The sequence below is a fragment of the Gekko japonicus genome, unplaced genomic scaffold, assembly GCF_001447785.1.
Source record: "Gekko japonicus isolate JY-2015 unplaced genomic scaffold, Gekko_japonicus_V1.1 scaffold477, whole genome shotgun sequence".
Lineage (NCBI taxonomy): Eukaryota > Metazoa > Chordata > Lepidosauria > Squamata > Gekkonidae > Gekko > Gekko japonicus.
This window is the reverse complement of record NW_015174289.1, coordinates 399,670-417,927: the sequence shown is the minus strand read 5'-3', so window position 1 is coordinate 417,927 and position 18,258 is coordinate 399,670. Positions and strand designations below refer to the sequence as shown.

Here is an 18,258-nt window from a genome sequence, read left to right as displayed (position 1 = left end):
AATCTGAGGTCGTTTAGCCCTACCGCCACCCCAACAGCAGCTGCTTATGGCTCCAATTTTATCAGGGGATCAGGAAATTGTAACAGAAGTTGGTCTTCAATCTGTACCTGCAAAAGCCTGATCAGAACTGAAGGAGGTGGTATTGAAGAGCACAACTGATTAGGTCCCCACTTTTTCTACTTGTCCTAGGTACCTTTATAAAGTGTGGTTTTTTTCACTGCCTGTAGAAAAGACAATTTCTCAGTCAGGCTTAAAAGTCACCTTAAAGACTGACACATTTATTAAAGCATTGTATTTGAGTCAAGCTGGGAGACTGAACAGGTGCCCTGCCCTCCCTACTTACTATGGAAAGGAGTGTTTTGCCTGTTCCCTGCAGATATGGGAGATATTTTACTCTCTTTTGGTCTTTTTTTTTTTGTGTGTAAGGATCTGTAGAGACCTGCTGGCTGGATGGTTCTGCCTTGTGGCATGGGGCTTGGACCAGAGGACTTGTTAGCCCCCTTCCAGGGATTTTCTGACACGATGATTCAGTGGCACTTGTTGAAAATTTTACTTTTTCTTATCTTGCCCTTATGGCTGAAGATGCTGATGATCAAAGTCAAACTAAATAGTCAGGCATGCCGTGAAATTCACATGCCCAAAGCACTTACCAGAAACTTCTAATATGAATGGATTCTGCATACTGTTGAGCTGCCTGTTACAGAGCATAGCTGAAAAAGTTTTCACAGAATTGGAGCTTCATGTCAGGGGGATTTGTTTATTTGCTTTGTTGCATCAACATTACAGTGTTGGGGGTAGCAGAATCTGAGGTCATTTAGCCCTACCGCCACCCCAACCGCAGCTGCTTATGACTCCAATTTTATCAGGGGATCAGGAATTTGTAACAGACGTTGGTCTTCAATCTGTACCTGCAAAAGCCTGATCAGAACTGAAGAAGGTGGTATTGAAGAGCACAACTGATTGGGCCCCCACTTTTTTTACTTGTCCTAGGTACCTTTATAAAGTGGGGTTTTTTCACTGCCTGTAGAAAAAACAATTTCTCAGTCAGGCTTAAAAGTCACCTTAAAGACCGACACATTTATTAAAGCATTGTATTTGAGTCAAGCTGGGAGACTGAACAGGTGCCCTGCCCTCCCTACTTACTATGGAAAGGAGTGTTTTGCCTGTTCCCTGCAGATATGGGAGATATTTTACTCTCTTTTGGTCTTTTTTTTTTGCTCCCTAATTGGAAAGTCCTTATCCCTTGCTCCTTTTTGTTTTAGTGGCACCCGAAGATGGGTGTAGAAGCACTGGCATCCCATCTACGACCCACTGCCCAAAGTGACTGCTTCATGGCAAGTCTGGCCCCATGGGTACAACTCACCTCTACTCCCTCTCTGAGCTGTATGAAGGCACACATGGGCTGGTAGGAGCCTGTTCCACAGGCAAAGATGTGGCTGCTATTGAAACGCTGCAGGAGGCGGATGAAATTCGCACATTCCGTCTAGCAAGAATAACATAGAAGATGGACAGATTTTATTTGGACACTTCTGGTTTGTCCCAGTGTTCCTAGTACAGAGCCGGTCAACAGCCCAATATCCAGATCTGGATTTAATAATACATAGCAAGTCTTGCCCTGACCTGGACGGCCCACAGTAGCTCAATCTCATCAGATCTCAAAAGCTAAGCAGGGTCAGGCCTGGACAGTATTTGGATGGGAGACGGCCAAGGAATGTTGGGGTGTGATATGGAGCTAGACAATGGCAAACCACCTCTGAACGGCTCTTGCCTTGAAAACCCTACAGGGTCACCATAAGTTGGCTGCGACTTAAGGGCACTTTCCACCACCATAACCCATATATAAACACATGTCGCTCTTTGAAAAGAACAAGAAAAAAGAATGCAAGGCTAACTTTACATCTTAGAAATGTTTTATTTCAAGACTACTTTTATCTTTAAAAGTTACCCTTAGCAGTTAAACTGACTAACACAGAAAACATGGAATATGGCCTAGGGTTGCCAACCTCCAGGTGGGGCCTGGAGATCTCCTGGGATTACAACTGATATCCAGACTGCAGAATCAGTTCCCCAGGAGGAAATTGCTGCTTCAGAGGGTGGACTCTATGGCATTATAACCCACTGAGGTCCTGCCCCTCCCCAAACCCTGCCCTCACCAGCCTCCGTCCCCAAACCTCCAAGAGTTGTCCAGTCGTAACCCTACCACAGCTAGTGCCAGGGAAGTACTAAGGAGAGAAGTGTTCCACAGAAATAAATATGTGAATAACTCCACAGCTCCACAGTTCACCAAGTCGTTAGTATCACAGAGCCCTCAGAAGCAGCTCAGCTTAAGCCATGAAGTCCCTGTGCAGCCCATTTTACCTCAGGGTTCTTCCCAGCCAATCGACAGTGCTCCATTTGCTCTACAGAGGCTGGCCAGAGGATCTGGAAAAGGAAACGCAGTCCAGGTTTTGTTACAGCAACATTGGCATTTTTTAATTTCTCCTGCCACCAATACAATAGAAAGTAGGCATACCCTTCCGGCGAACATATGAGGTTGGGTTTTGGTCAGGGCCAGCTCTGGGTTTAGAGGGGTCTGGCAAAATGACCTCCAGTGGCCCCCTCTTTAAGCACATATCAACACCACTTGCTCTCAACAATACCCTTCCTCCCAGAGGCTGGAATAAGAGTAAGACCTCTTCATATTCCATCACACAACCACTCAGCTCTAACCACGGGTGCCCCCCCCCAATCGGCTAAGGCTCTGGCAGCTACCCAGTAATGTTAATGTCTGGTGCTGGCCAGTAAATAGCTGGTAGACTAACTGGGGCTGGCCCTGGTTTTGCTTTTCCTGATGGGTTTGCTCCAATTGCCTACTTTGCTTAGGGATGTCCACAGCTAATTTTAAACTCAGCTGACTGTTTGAGCTTTACTACAAGATTTTGTTAGATCAGCGCCAGGCAATGGGCAATTCTAAACTGATATATTCAGATGAGGATTAAAATGTAAAGTTGTAATATAAGTTCTCTCCATCACTGTATATGCCAGAAATAATAAATACTGGCTGCCTCGTCACTAGCATTGCACAGGATGTACATCACCATGCAGGATGTGATGTCATCACGCCAGTGATGTCCGAGTGATGCTCTGGTATTTGGGCAAAAACACTATGGTAGAGACCCCCTCTGTCCCCCAACAGTGGTCAGGAGGGACCTGGCAACCCTAATAGGCAATGAACAGATAAACAGAACTCCAGTGTTCCCTTATTTTAGGTCTCATCTCAGGCAGACCCTTAGAATATAACAAGGAGAGGGGTTTTCCTCTCACATCTGTCCAGCCCAGAAACTCTTGGAAAAGGTCTGGCCCTTCCTCCCTGGGCTAGCCTACTAGAGATTTCCTAGGGGTACACAGACCCCTGGACTTCACCAGTGCCCTCTCTTTAGGGGCAAGGCCATGGTGAGTGAAGCTAGGCCCTCCCTTCTCCTGCCCCACCCTCCCTTAAGGTTTTAAGAGGCTGTTCTGCCTGCCTCCTTCTCTGGCCTGTGCTCTGGTGCAGCCTGCTGCCTAAGCTTCACCTCTTTTCTGAGGCATGTGAAAGGGCTGCCAGGGTTGGAGGCTGCTACCTTCTCAGATGTGGCCTTGCCCTTGCTCCCTTCCGAAGTAGGGTTGCCAGCTCTAGGTTGGGTAATTCCTGGAGGTCTTGGGAGCAGAGTCTGGGTAATGAGCTCAGCTGGGTATACTGCCATAGAGCCCACCCTCCGATGCAGACGTTTCTCCAGGGGAACTGATTTCTGTCTTCTGAAAACCAGTTGTAATTCTGGGAGATCGCCAGGTCCCACCTGGAGGTTGGCAACCCTATACCCTTCCCCTCTGGTTGGGCTGTCTACCTCACCTCAGGAGGGCTTGGCCAATGTTGTGCCCCGCTGGCAGCAGATTTGGGGGCCCAAAATCAGGGGAACATCCGCCCCCATCGGGGGGTTGGCAAGCCTATCTGCAGACAGTGAGTGAGGGGTGAGGCCGCCCACCCCCAAGCATCCAGTTATTATGTTTTATGTGGTTTGTTGTGCTAGTAAGTTTTTGGAATCAGTACTGTTTAACTGATGACTGTTAGATACCTAGAAAACTATCTGGCTAACAGTTTCCGGGATATCAAACAAACCAAGAAATACTGTGAAAGGACCCATGTCACTGAATGAAAAACAGCCAACCTCCTCCATATGCTTTTGGGAACATGGCAACCTTCTCTGGTACTGACCTTCTGAGGCTCTTTGTTGGGACTGTCAAGGTGCAACAAGAATATATGGTCCTTAGCGCCTGCCATCAGCCATGCCCTGTTCTCATCCACAAGAAGTGACTGGAATGCAAGGTCATCCTCAGAGTTTAATAGTTGGCGGGAACTGTTTAATCTGAGCAGATCTGCAAGACAGAGCATGGAAACAGTGGAGGTTTTTTCCTCCCTGGCTTTAAGAAGGACAAGAACTCAAGTGGATGGGTACTCCACTATTGCCATCTCTGGGTCTGTCCCCAAGAAACCAACTCCTTCCCCTGGCTAATGAAGAGACACAACAAACAAGCAATAGTGGTTGTCTGAGGGCTGAGTGTTCATATGTTGATTAAAGGGCCATGTCAGGCTTTCTAAAGTAGATGAGCCTGGTAAATGCACACCCAGTTTCACTCACTGTGTAAGCCACATTAGAGCTTAACTCAAGTTTCAAGTTTCAAGTTTATTAATACGGTCAAGCGACCAGCCACTGTAGAACATTTCCGAGAGGATAATAAAATACACATAAAATCAAATAGATATATAAAAACATTAAAACGGATACAGGAGCAATACAATTATCATTAAAACGCACAAAAACACGCTAATTGTCGGCAATTCACTATCTAAGATACAAGCTTCCTTTTTTTAAGGGCCTGGAAACAAAATTTTGCCACAGCTAAAGAAATCCTTTCTCTACGGTCTTCCAGCAAAAAGTTTAAAATCCTTAATTCCGCAATTTTCAACTGGACATCCAAGGGTTTAAATTTGGAGGAGCTTAACTAGAGTTACATGCCCATATGCCATCTAGAATTTTATAGCAATTTTCTATTTTATTGTATTTATTGTATTTATTGTAATTGTATACTGTTTTAGAGGTTTTAAATTGTATTTTATGGTTTGATGTTACCCGCTCTAAGCCAGCTTTGGGGACAGCGGGCTATAAAATAAATAAATAAATAAGGCAGTCCCCTGTGCCATTTTCCTAATTTGAAATGGCCCATGAGAAACTCTCAGTGGGGCAACAAGAGGACCCCTGAAGCCATTTCAAGTTGCCTGAGGGGAAGATCGAAGCCCCCTCTCTACAAGGCCTAGGTTTGGGAAATACCTGGAGATTTGGGGGGTGGAGCCTGAAGAGGGTGGAGTTTGGGGGAGGGGAGAGACCTCAGCATGGTACAATGCCATACAGTCCATACCCCTCCCCCAAAGCAGCCATTTTCTCCCAGGGAACTGATCTCCGTAGTCTGGAGATCAGTTGTAATAGCAGGAAATCTCCAGGCTCCACCTGAAGGTTGGCAACCCTAGGGCCTTGATTTGAATTGGCCCTGCATATGCCAGGGATTAAGCTCCCAGCCTAGAATTCACAATACACTCTTGATCATGTGGGCCCAGGGAGAACATGGGAGAAAACATAATATACAGCTGGGCCCTAGCACAGATAAAAAGTCTAAGCAGCCTCTCATCTAGGTCCCTTATGGGAGAAAAGTAGGGTATAATTAAAGAAAATGAAGTAGTGTAGGCAGGGGTCATTTCGTAGAAAAAGAGGTGCCGGAGCTCAATTAGCATAACTGATTTGCGTAAATTATTTGCATATGACACACCCCCTGACATCACCGGAAGTGTGTCAGAAGGCAACACTCAGCGCTCAGGCTCCACTGGACTGTTTTGGATTGCTAGCTATTGGGGAGGGGGGATGTGCAGATCTGTCCTTGCAGAGGAGGGAAAGCTTGTGCCTGAATAAAACAGGTGCCACTGGACTGTTTTGGACCAGGGGGATGGGGGGAGGCTCTGCAACTTACCTGGCTCCTTCTTGCTCTGACTGAGGGCTGCTGGGAGCAGGGGGTGGGGCTTGTTGCATGTGCCCGCCCCCTGGCCTCTTTACTGCCGGAGCTCCGCTCCTGTGCACTCCTGCAGGAAATGACCCCCGAGTGTAGGAACAATGAGCAGGAATTGGGAAGTTGTGCCTACAATCAGGCCGGGGGGGGGGGCTATACCACATAACCAGCCTTTCCTGAGTTGCCAAATGCAAAGCTCTGTTGACTATTTAGATCAACAAATGGAATCTGCCTTATATTGATTTCGAAGTGAAAGCCTCTGTTAGGGATGGTTTCAGATTTCTCATCCCTGCTGTTTCAACCTCCAAACTGCTTTTTTCTACTTTTCCCTTGTGTAAATCCATGATTCTTTCTGTTCACATCTTTTCAGTCTCCTTACACTGAATGTTCCCCATAAATGTATGCATTTTTCAATATGATTTGTCACTCAGTAAATTAGTTTTATACATGATTATACATATGAAAAAGTGTGCCATATAATTTGCATATAAAAGCCATGCAATGTGTGTATACAATACAAATGACTGCAGAACATAAACGACAAAAAGCAGAGAACTAGAGCTAGTGAGAGAAACACACACAACATGCTATACTAGCTGCCATTCATGGCGCCAAATGCCTTCCCTGGAACTCTGCCTACTACCTTCCTTCCAACCTTCTCCTGCTTAAATGTTACACTCTGCAATATCCAGCATTTCTCAAAAACACACTCTAAGGCTCTCCAAAAGCCTGAATGGATTTCCAGTCACCCTCACCAAGTTAAAACTGAAGCCTGGCTTTTCTCTCCTATTCCCATTGCTCCCTCTTATGTCTACACTTCATGTCTTAAAGACATTTTTAAAAGACAAAATGGTAAACAGGTCTTATATCTGCACCAAGCATCGAATATAGGTCTAGACCGAGCCTACAGAATGTTGTTGGGGATCAGAGATTACTACATGAAGTTCAGGGGTCAAAGGAGTAACTAGTTTCAGCCTTCTTTTTCTCTAATAAGATTACAGCACCAACAGTCCCCCAGGCCAAGCAGCCCTTATGTTGTTCAAATAATACAGAAACTCATATTACATTTTCTTCTCCCCACCCCCACCCTCATACATGGAAAGGTGAGCCTGGTCTGGTTGGTGGTTTAATATTGTTTGATGCAAATATTCTATTTTCCTTCCCGGAGGAATTCTTCTCAGCATGATACTTCTGTAGAAATAACCACTGTACTAGATATAAAGTGGTGATAGTTGTTCTGAGTCCAATTTGCAATTTGCTTTGCCCACCAAAGCACAGACTAGATGTTGGTCTGGGTGAACAGTCCTGCGGTATTTAATTTCACTGCACTTTAGTCATGGTAAGAAGTTTCCCAAATTCCTCCCCTGCCATATACTCCTTTCTCCCACATTTTCTGGCTTGAGGTTTAAATATTGTTATTAAAATGATTTGAGTGTTCACAACCATACCAATTAAATCAGAAGTGGAGAGCCAAAACGTATTGGGTTGGAGATGATGTGATGCAATAGAGCCAACAGAAGACATTTCCTTTTGTCCAATAGATTTGGAAAGTCTAGCTGATGGGGAGATGCCCAGCAGCAACTGAGAGGGAATGAAAAGGATTTGTGGATGTGGATGTGAGAAAGAATGCAAGTGACATGACAACTATTACAATTGTCTTTGAACTAACTTGTCAAAGCTTCTGGAAGAAAGCTTCTGAGTTACGTAGAACTCTTTTGCAAGGGAAACAATTAAGAATAGTTCCCAAGGGGAGGGGGGGACAGAAACAAGAATACTGACCTCCTAGTTCTATTCCTGAGAACTTTATGTCTTGCTTTCAAGTGATTTTGCTGGTGCTCTTTCTCTTAATTATTTATTCAGTTGTACTGCTGGTTTCACTACTGTCTTAAGGTTTTTGGTGATTTACTGTTTGCGGCTGCTTTACGTTTCTTATTCATACTTATTGCATAGTTTGTTGCCATTTTATTATATATATATATATATATATATAATATTTAGATAACGTGGGTACCAAATAGGTAGAATGTACAGGGTATATCTTTTTAAAAAGAAATAATAAATGCTGGCTGCCTTGTGGAGCAGAGAAAGTGTGTCCCTCCTGCCTGTATGTGAATCTTTGCACGTGTGTGTCCCTGACACTCCCCTCTGACAATCACTATGAAAGCTACCATTCCGTTGCTGTGGTGTTCTATTGTTCTTGGCTTTATTCTCTCAAGCACATCTTTCCTTTGCACTCCCTGTCTTGGATTTTCTCATTTCCTTTTGGTGGGCCCATCTGTTTCTTTCTCTCTCCCACTACTATTCTAGTCCCAGGGTGGAGAGTGTCTCTGTGGGCTTTTCTAATGTAAACCCGTCATCCTCGTGCCTTGAACTTGGCGTGATGTCTGTGAGTCACACCTCCTGCCATTGTTTTCATTGCCTCTTGGTCCTGGCAGGCTGGGAACTTCCTTTTAGCAGAGACCAAAGATTAAGAGTTTGTAGCATGCCTGGCCCTAGCACACAACAAACTTTGAAACAGCTTTGTTTTTGCCCTGCCAAAGATTCTCAGCTGCTAGTGTTTCAAAGCTAGCCAAATCAATGAATTTTATTTTGTGGGCTATTATCACCGCTGGCCTTGCCTCTGAAAAAAAATACTTCAGAGATGTTAAAATTACAATATCCACCCAATGAAGTGAAAAAACAAACTGTCAAGGTCGGATGAGTTCTCAGGGATAGACTACTTGCTCACAAAGAAGAAAGTGACAGATTATCACTTGTTGCCACTTAAAGCTCCCAGCTAAAACTAGTCCAGTGTTTCATGAATGATTTACTGTGCAATCCTAAACACAGTTACACCCTCAATTCTGCTTAGGATGCACTGTTACGATTCATTCTGGACAATGATAATTGTTTCTTACAGATTGCTTATAGATTGTCCCCAAGTCAAAGAAGTTTCTCACCAGCCACAATTGATTAACTAGCAGAAACATTAGCCTGGGGAATGAGATCTTGCAACAAACCCTGATGCCAACGCTGTTCTCATATCCAGTCAAGCATTACAGAGCCCAATAACAAAAGAGGAGTCCTGTAACTGCTTAACTAAAAAGTTTATTGTAGCAGTAGCTTCCCTGGTCTTGAGACCACCACCAAAGGCACGAAATGAATTCTCAGCAATATTTTTACACACAGAGAGAAGTATGAAAAAGGTGAGTTAGAAGGCCTGGTTTGTAACAGACATTTCCATGCAAAACTGAAAAGTACACAGATAAGCACAATGATCACTCACAGTGACCTAATCACATCAGACATACCATCTGGGCTCATTTACTGCTGATTCTCGAGCATGATATAAGCAACAATCTGTCAACAATGCCCTTGTGCTAGCTACATAGGAAAAATAGGTCAGTCTTTATGCGTATGAACAGGTAGATATAAATTTGACCTAAAATGGCAATATTTATCCAAATCCCTAGTTGCTCTGTTGGTTACAGATTTGTTTCTGGATTCAGTCTGCGGTACTGGTTACCACCCACAAATCCCTTCATGCCCTAGGATCCACATATCTGCAGGACTGCCTCTCCGAATATGTTCCATTGCAGCACCTTCATTCATCTGAGCAGAGTCTTCTGAAGGTGCCACCCTGCGAATGGTTGCCCATACCCAAGTTTTTCCTGTTGTGGCTCCCACCTGGTGGAAAGGCCTGCCTCATGAGGCTAGGAAGGTTCCCAAGTTTTTATCATTCTGCAGGATATGTCAAACAGAATGTTCAGGAGAGCCTTTTTATAAGGAGACTAGGGTCACAGTTAATAACTGTGAATTTTTAGGTAGTTTTTAATGCTATGCACAATTCAATTGAAAAGCATTCAGAGTCTATAATTTGTTCAAAATACTCACTGGCACTGACTGCCCGGATCACATCATGTAGATCACATCACCTATTCTGGCTTCCAACTAATTTCTAGGCCCAGTTCAAACCATCCAGCATATGTCAAGGACTGTCTTTTCCTACATAAATATACCCAGATTTTAGCATAGGGTTGCCAGCCTCCAGGTCGCACCTGGAGATCTCCTGCTATTACAACAGATCTCCAGGGGGTCAAGATCAGTTCCAGTGGAGAAAATGGTTGCTTTGGAGGGTAGGCTCTGTGGCATTATACGCTGACGAGGTCCCTCCCCTCCCCAAAACTTGCTGCCTCCAGGCTCCACCCTCAAAATCTCCGGCTGTTTCCCAGCTCAGAGCTGGCACCCCCGAGTTTGGCATCTTCTTCAGATGCTTTGCCAAATGTGCTTCCACTTCGTGAGATGCACTTGGTAAATGCTCAGGACAAAGCTTTTTCAGCAGGGGCACCAGACCTTGCTTTTTAGGAGACCCACCTGGCTCCCTCTGTAATGGCTTTTAGACAGCAGTTGATTTCAGAGTGCATTTGTTTTTTTAATTTTTGGTTTTTAATTTTAGTTTTTGGAACTCCTTAGATTTTTATTATGCTCCTTTGACTTTTTTTACCTTAATTGCCCCTGGCTTCTCTCATTGCTTTAGTCTCTTATTTGATTGTTGTTATTCTTCTTGTAGTGGTTTTTGAAACATAGTAGCAGCCTTGGAGCTTTAATGAAAGGTGCAGTATAATGAATCAGAATAAATAAATAAATGTGTCATATGGATGGTGTTGGCAGAATCTTCTTTACTGTCAATGGCAGAAAACTGAAAATTGCGAAATCCCTGCAACAGAAGTGCTTCTCAGAAAACATCTGGGTCACAACAAACAAGAAACAACTGTGTATGTATTGTAGTTATCTGGCAAAGACTTGAGTTCAGCTGCAAGTCAGTTGAGATTAGAATGTACATAATGTGGGCAGGAAGGGGATGAAGAGTCAGATTTACTGTTCAGGTTTTAATGAATGTGACATGAACGAATGCATCTACTTAGATACCTGATGTAGTTTGAGAGGCTTAATTTAGCAGAGGTCAAAGAATGAGGGCCTGGGATTAGTGAACATTACAAAGAGAAGCGTACAGGGGGAACCTCTAGGTCAAGTAAGAACCCTGCAGCTGCCTCACATTTTCTACAAATATCAATTAGCTGCACTACAGGTCTGGGCTTGGATCCTCGATATCCACCTGGAAGTGACATGGGAAGCTGTCCTACCTTTATAGGAGAGGCGGAGACGGGGAACTCCCTGCTTCAAGGCAGTGCAGTTCTCAACAGCCAGCAGAACAAGCCCAACGGCTAGGGCTTTGTTGGTGGCCAAGCAGCAGCATCTGCAGAGAATCCAGCTGATCATCCCCTTTCTGTTGCCAAAGGTCTTTGTTTCAGTGAGAAAGTCTTCCTCATAGGTGTAGTTTCTGTCAGGGAAATTCACCTACCACCTAAAAAACAAATGGGGGGAAATCCTTAACAGCCACATATCTACTGGCAGTACTACTGAATGGAGCTCACTTGTGTGTGGTTCCAGTTCCTTTTCATCCTGCATTTCTGATCTAGAATTATGTTGGCAACAAGCACATGTGAAGCATGGGGTACACACAGCATCACAATTAAACCACCATCACTGATTTCTTATGCTGTTTGACTGCACGGTCTTATAGCCAGATATCTGCCTTGAGTCTCAGTGAGAAAGGGAGATTACTAATAAGGTAGATAAACAAATATATCTGACTCTTGACTGTGAGTGGTGTGGAAGCGGGCAGGGATGGTGTCCACATGCCTCATCTCCACAGTGCTTGTTGCTGCCACCTTGCACCCCTCTCACACAACAACAATCATGTTGGGTCCCTCTGTGGTCCAGCAATCCTGTCTTCCCATTTCAGCTGTGATGTGAAGCTACATTGGGGTTTGTGGTGAAAAGCCAATGGACTTAGATGAGTAACTCTGCATAGGATAATACCATAAAGAAACAACAAGGAACACAAGCAGATGTCCCTGGTGAGGGCATTCCATATGCATAATGGCACCATTGCTAAACTTCCTCCTCACCTGGAGGCTGGCCACACTATTAAACAATGGCTACAGGATAGATTCAGATGGGTAGGCATATTGGTCTGAAGCAGCAGAACAAAGTTTCAGTCCAGTGGCACCTTTAAGACCAACAATGTTTTGACTTTAACTGGTCCTTCCACCCTTCACACCCTCACCCTCTACCTATATGTAATGGTTGGTGACTTCTGCTTCAATGTATCTGAAGAAGTGTGTGTGCTCATGAAAGCTTATAGCCAGAATAAAACTTTGTTGGTCTTAATGGTGCCACTGGATTCAAATTATGTTCAGTGGGACTTATTTTGGAGTAATCATGGTTAGGAAATGGCTGGAATTCTGATTAAATCTTGCTCAAATCAATGGGATTGTCTTACTTTAAGGCCATGTGTGCATGGTGCTTCGCCTTGCTTTCACCGTGCATGTCAATCAGGGTTTCTTTTTAGTTTTGCATTGTCTTTCCTCACTTCAGCACCCAGCTTGCTTTCCATTCGCTGTTTACCTGGGTTTTCTGAGAGCGCTTTTGTGCCAGTTTTCCCCTTGCTTTGCTTCCAAGCCAAAGGTAATTTAAAAGTATACAGATTCCATAGGTTCCCCCCAGCCTTTTCCCCACCCCTCAAAAGCCATTCCCATGCCCCCATCCAGGTCGTTCCACCCCCTCTGTACCTTCCAACATTCATCAGTGTGTCCCTCATTGTTTTACATTTTAATTTCTTTTTTATGAGCGGCATGAGTCTAGCGATACGAGACTACTGCTAGTCTCAGATCACTGGGGGGAGAAATTACTCCCATCTGGGCTGCCCTCTCCTGCTGCCTGGTTTAAACTGAGCATTGGGAGAAGGCAGTGCAGAGCTGCACCTACAGAGAACCATCAGCTCCCTGTAGGTACAACAATCCTGGCTGGGCTGCCCTCTCCCAACCCAGTTAAGAAAAACTGAGTTTTTGAGGTTGTAGCTGCAGAATAGGTACACTGGATAAAAAAGAATGGTGTGTACGGCAGGCACAGAATATGAAGTCAATCTTAAAGACTTGACTGCTAGATTCTCTGCAGTAAGCTGTGCGCGCGTAATAGGCCTAAATCAGTGAGATGAAGCTGAAAGTACGTTAGTTCATGCGGTTTATGAAGAAAAATGTCTGGCTGCTATCCACATTCCGCTGAAGCAAAAAGGAAAATTCAAACAGATTGATTCAAATAGTTTGCTCAAAGCCAATTTACTTTCTGCTGCTAGGTAATTTTTCTTTTCTGTTTCATGGCTGGGTCCCTTGTGGGAGGCGATCGTAACCCCAGCCATAAACCATTACCTAAATGCACTCCCAGTGGTTAAGAACAGAAACCGCTTGTCACAGAGTTTACACATAAAAGGGAGGGAGAGCAAGTATCTAATGGATAGGAAAAATCTGTAAATGATAAATCTAAGCTTAATTTAAACATTCCAGTGCAGCTTTAAACAATCAATGCTTCAAAGCTATGAGCATTTGATTTCTAGTTTGCAAGCATAAAAAAGGGGGATTTGCTAGTTCAGGAGATATTTTGAAGTTTCAGCCAAGGCTGACTGTAGAAAGTTTTTGTGTGTGACTGTCTTGGTTATATTAGTTTGAGAGGAATAAAGAATAACATTTTGAGGTAATGGCTGGGATGAATCAGAGATAATTTTTAGTGACTTATCAAAACAAAAAGTACCCCCAAACCTCAGACAAGCTACTTATCCTCAGATCTGACATTCTTTCTACCATTGCATCCTCTTTTCCTTTCTTCAGAAATAATCTAGCTGCCAGGTTAAGATTTCAAAAATAAAAGTCTCTCTGGAGCTATTGTGCTTATTTTATGATGTGCCAAGGATTTGGGTAGTTAAATATATTATGATCTAGGGAGCTACCATGCTCTAGAACAAAGAATATTCATTTCAAATTAAGGCAAGTCCTGATATAACAAGACAGGGCAAAACTATTTTGGCCTTCTTTTCATCTTAGGTCACTGCCTCTGTCCTGCGGCTACTGATGACACCATTCATTAAAGACCAGCTTATATTCCATACGGTTATAACATTCAGGATCAAACTAAACAATACGTCTGATGTAAGCTGGAGGTTCCTCCAACATGCAGTCACATGCAATGTTCCCTCTAAGCTGTGGAGTCTTGTGAGCAAAAATCCTACTTTGTGAGCTACCGGCATTAAAGTTGTGAGTGAGCGATTTGGCTATTGCATACATTAGTCTGCTCTGGAGCCGTCCTTCCTGAGCTAAGACGAAAATGTGTGAGCTGGGGGCTAAAAAACTGTGAGCTAGCTCACACTAACTCAGCTTAGAGGGAACACTGGTCACATGCATGATTGGAGGACTCACCTTGCAAAGTACGCTGTTGCCTGATATGGCTTGGGATCATGGCACAGGGGGAGGAGGAGTGTCAGCCTTCCCTCCAGCACCATTTTTCTGAGCAGAAGGGGACTGTTCACCCTGCTGCAGAGCTCCATGTTTACAGGGATCAAGCAACTGAGTACATGTGGAGCCTGACAGCAGGGCAACCTCCCCCCACCCCCCGCCCTGGCCATTTCCATTCAGGAGCCCTTCCTCCCCCTGTGCAGTGCTCCTGAGCCGCACTAAGCACTGTAGCACAGTGTGTGACTGCAAGAAGGGTTGATCCCCCCCCCACACCCAACTTGTGTCATGCCCATTTACATGGTCTACCATAGTTTGGTCTGGTCTGCCACGTGGGCCTTCCTGATCATGTGGAGAGTATCCATGCCAATGTCAGGGTACTGCAGAAACTCTCCACGGAACTGGAGGGAGGGGGATCCACATGAGAAGCCAAGGTGTGCAAGGTGAGGCATGGAAAGTCAACGGAATGAAAAGCCCTCTCGTGGGCATAACTTAACAATACAAGCTAGCATCTGCACAGCAGTATTTTCTCCAGGGGAGCGAGGCGCTTTAGAATGGGAATTGCAGCAAGGGACCAAGATGGTAGCCCAATGTGAGTTGAATGTGAGGCTGCTGCTAACTTTTTTTAAAAAAAAGAATTGCAAAAGAATGAACAGATTCAACTTCTATATCAGCACTAGTGCTTTGCCGTAATTTGCTCTCCTTCAGTGAAAATATGTTTAGGATGGGAGCGTTAATGTGAAACATACAATTTATCCTTCAGAATAACTTGGGACAAAGTACCCTTCCATTACACTTTGCCTCATATTACTTTATTTCTGGTGCCACCACTAGATCCGTGTAGCAGCTAGCCACACTGAGTGAAGACTGCGGTTGCCGTATGGTGCAGTTTGCTCATTCATGGTACCTTCTATTATCTCCCACTACAAAGTGGGAAATGCAGTACCACCCAGAAGGGTCTTCAGTCTTGACTTAATCATTAGTCTCAGCCTTACTATAACAGCTTTTCTAATGCCCATCAGCCCCAGCTTGGCTTGCAAGATAATTTGTGAAGAGCACAAAATCTGTTCTGAAACAAAGGAAAAATGTTCATTCCTCTATAAGCCCAGTTGTCACTCATTTGAAATACTGATCCAGCTCGTTCTTTTTTCAGTCTCAGAACTCTCTTCTTCATCTAATGTCCATTAGAGTCCAGCCAACTAATCTACTGATCATTTTCTTCCCTGGCATGATCAGAGCACTGTCAGTGTGATTTCAGCACAAACTTCAGGACACATCATCCGAAGCCAGTTATTTGAACTGGATTGTTTTGGCCTAGTTGTTATAGATTGTGGTTAAATAAAGAATTTTAGGCTTCTAAACAGACTATTTTTGTAATTTCTTCAAACCCAATGATAGGTTCTTATTGGCCCCAATGAATTATAGCATAGTGCTTTATAACTCCTTAGTTCCTGACTGTTTCCTAAATGATTCACAAGCTTGTGTGATCCCATTACAGTTTAGGGCAACTCAAAGAGCTAAAACATGGAACATGAAGCTAAAACACTTGACTGGAGTCAGTGATTCCAGGATGCAACTCAGGAAGCAGACAGCGGTGATAACAATGAGCAGTGTGTATATACAAAATGTAAACTTAATGAGCTGTGTAAATAAGGGGGGGAAACCCTTAAATGAAGAAAAGGCATTCCAGCTGGATCATGTATAGGCTTATCTAACAATTAGATTGTCAGTGTACAGCCAAAGAGCTCATCTGTATTTCCATTACAAAAGACATTGGCTTGACTCACATGTAATGCCAAACCCGTGGCTTGGCATTACATGAAGCAGCTTGGGCTCTCACATTACCACCTATGATTCTTTCCCTTTCATAGCAGGCCATAGTTTGCCACAACATCTGAAACCAGCAACCTATGTTTTGCACTTGTCCTCTAAACCAGAATTGGAAACCACCATCAAAAAGCGGTTTTCAACTCTTGTTTGGAAGACAAGCACAAACCAGAGTCTGCTGATTCAGATGTAACAACAAATTGTGGTTATCCATGAAAAAAGAAGGGAGAAAAGGAACAGCAATGTGCGAGGGAAGATCAGGAAGACTGAATCCACAAGCCTCTGGCTTGTTCAAACCAGGATTTGATATTGCATCTGAATTGGCCCATTCACTGTATTGGATGGTTGTCATGCAACCAAGGCCTATTATGCACACACAGCTTACTTTCGATTTTCACTGAAGTCGAGTCAGTAGGGCCTTACTTTGAATGCTGTGCTTGCACTCTGCACCTTTTTTCCTCTCCAATTTTTCTATTTGGATTCCCAGAGTATATATTCTGCATACCAATGAAAAAACCCAGATAGTGTTGCAGCACCAAAATTTCCCCTTCCTTTGTGCTATGTGGCTGGTCTCTCCCTACTGGCCAGTTTCGCTCTGGGCGTATTTTTTAAAATAGGGGATTCTTCAAGCTTCGTTTACTCTTGGGTAGCCATCTTAGCAGAATGTTAGTGGTTCCCCCTTCTTCACTGGTGTACAAGCTCCACTATTGCTTAGGTTTTCTATCTTTTACCAGCGGGTTCAGTCAAGCGATATGAGCTTAAACTTGGACCGCTGGAGAAAAAAAATCATTGGCAGGGAATGCTTTAAAAGTTTGACTAGAGGTAGTGTGTGTACACAGTTAAATGTTTTTAAAGATCCATGCCCTCAGGAGGAGATGCTGAACACATGGCCAGAGAGGCAGTGGCGGTTGGGCCACCAAGGAATGAAGGAATGAAGCAAGCAAGCAGCTGAGCATGTGTTGCAGTAGCGGTGCCCCCCAGCATACAAACAACACCAGCAGTGCAGGGATTACACCCTCTTGTCCATCTGGGTTCTGATCCGATGCCCCTCGCTCATGCACAACCTTCCCCACCTGGGCTGTCAAGCTCTGCTCTGGTGCATGGCTTTTTTGCAAAATGATAATGGCTCGGAGGTGAGAGCTGGCAGACAAAGCCCCCCCCCAGTCTGCCCCCCCTCCAGAAACATGGCTGGCCTCCTTCAAGCTGTGTTCTGAAAATTAACCAAAGGGATTCTATTGACAGACGTGGAGGCCCTTGGATTCAAAGGATCCATCACTCCTTTCGGAGGGAGGGGTTGATTTTTTTTGTCTCTCCTCCCCATGGCCAGCTGAAATGAGCAGGACTCTGGTGACAGTATCTGGTTTAGAAATAAGACTGCCACATCATTTAATTCCACTTTATTTTCTACAAGAGGGAAAATGAGAGACCTATTTCTGAGACTGGCCAGTTAGCTCAGTTGGTTAGAGTGTGGTGCTAATCACACCAAGATCATGGGTTCAATCCCCATAAGGGCCAGTTTCTTTTTGGGAAAAAAAAAAGACAAGAGGGTAAAATCCCCGTGTCACTGGTGTTGTCCATATGCTAAGGGGCATAACCAGTGCAATGCACACCTGGCTGCTTGCTCCCGTCCTCTGTTCCTTGATGGTCCAGCTGCTGCTACCTCTAGCCACGTGTTCAGCATCTCCTCCTGAGGACATGGATCTTTAAAAATGTTTCACTGCACACATATATGCTACCTCTAGCCAAACTTTTAAAGCATTCCCTGCCAATGATTTTTTTCTCCAGCAGTCTAAGACTACCAATAAACTCATATAGCTAGACTCAACCCACCTGTTTTAAAAACATTAAAATGAAGGGGGGAGGATGGCAGAAGTGCAGAGGGTGGAACGACCTGGATGTGGGCATGGCAGTGGCCTCTGAGGGGTGGGAAAAGGGCAGGGGGGGAAATATGAGGGAATCTGTATACTTTTGAATCACCCTCAGCTTGGAAGTGGAACAAGGGGAAAAACTGCCACAAACCACTCTCAGAAAACCC

At 44.3% G+C, this 18,258-nt stretch overlaps 1 protein-coding gene and 1 non-coding gene across 2 annotated transcripts in view; one reads left to right on the top strand and one right to left on the bottom strand.

Moving 5' to 3' along the window:
- The window catches only part of LOC107121153 (semaphorin-3D-like), a 31,925-nt gene extending 20,556 nt beyond the window's left edge, over positions 1-11,369 (bottom strand). Inside the window, exons 1-4 of the mRNA XM_015424018.1 lie at positions 11,196-11,369; positions 4,232-4,392; positions 2,359-2,421; positions 1,364-1,483 (exon numbers count right to left, since the gene is read on the bottom strand). Of these exons, the coding sequence (XP_015279504.1) occupies positions 1,364-1,483; positions 2,359-2,421; positions 4,232-4,392; positions 11,196-11,331 (480 nt within the window). The 5' untranslated portion in view covers positions 11,332-11,369. The remainder of the gene's footprint in view (positions 1-1,363; positions 1,484-2,358; positions 2,422-4,231; positions 4,393-11,195) is intronic.
- Positions 11,370-17,664: 6,295 nt separating this feature from the next.
- On the top strand, positions 17,665-17,738 carry TRNAI-AAU. Its single transcript has one exon. It is a non-coding gene; the product is annotated as a tRNA-Ile (tRNA).
- The last annotated feature ends 520 nt before the right edge of the window (positions 17,739-18,258 follow it).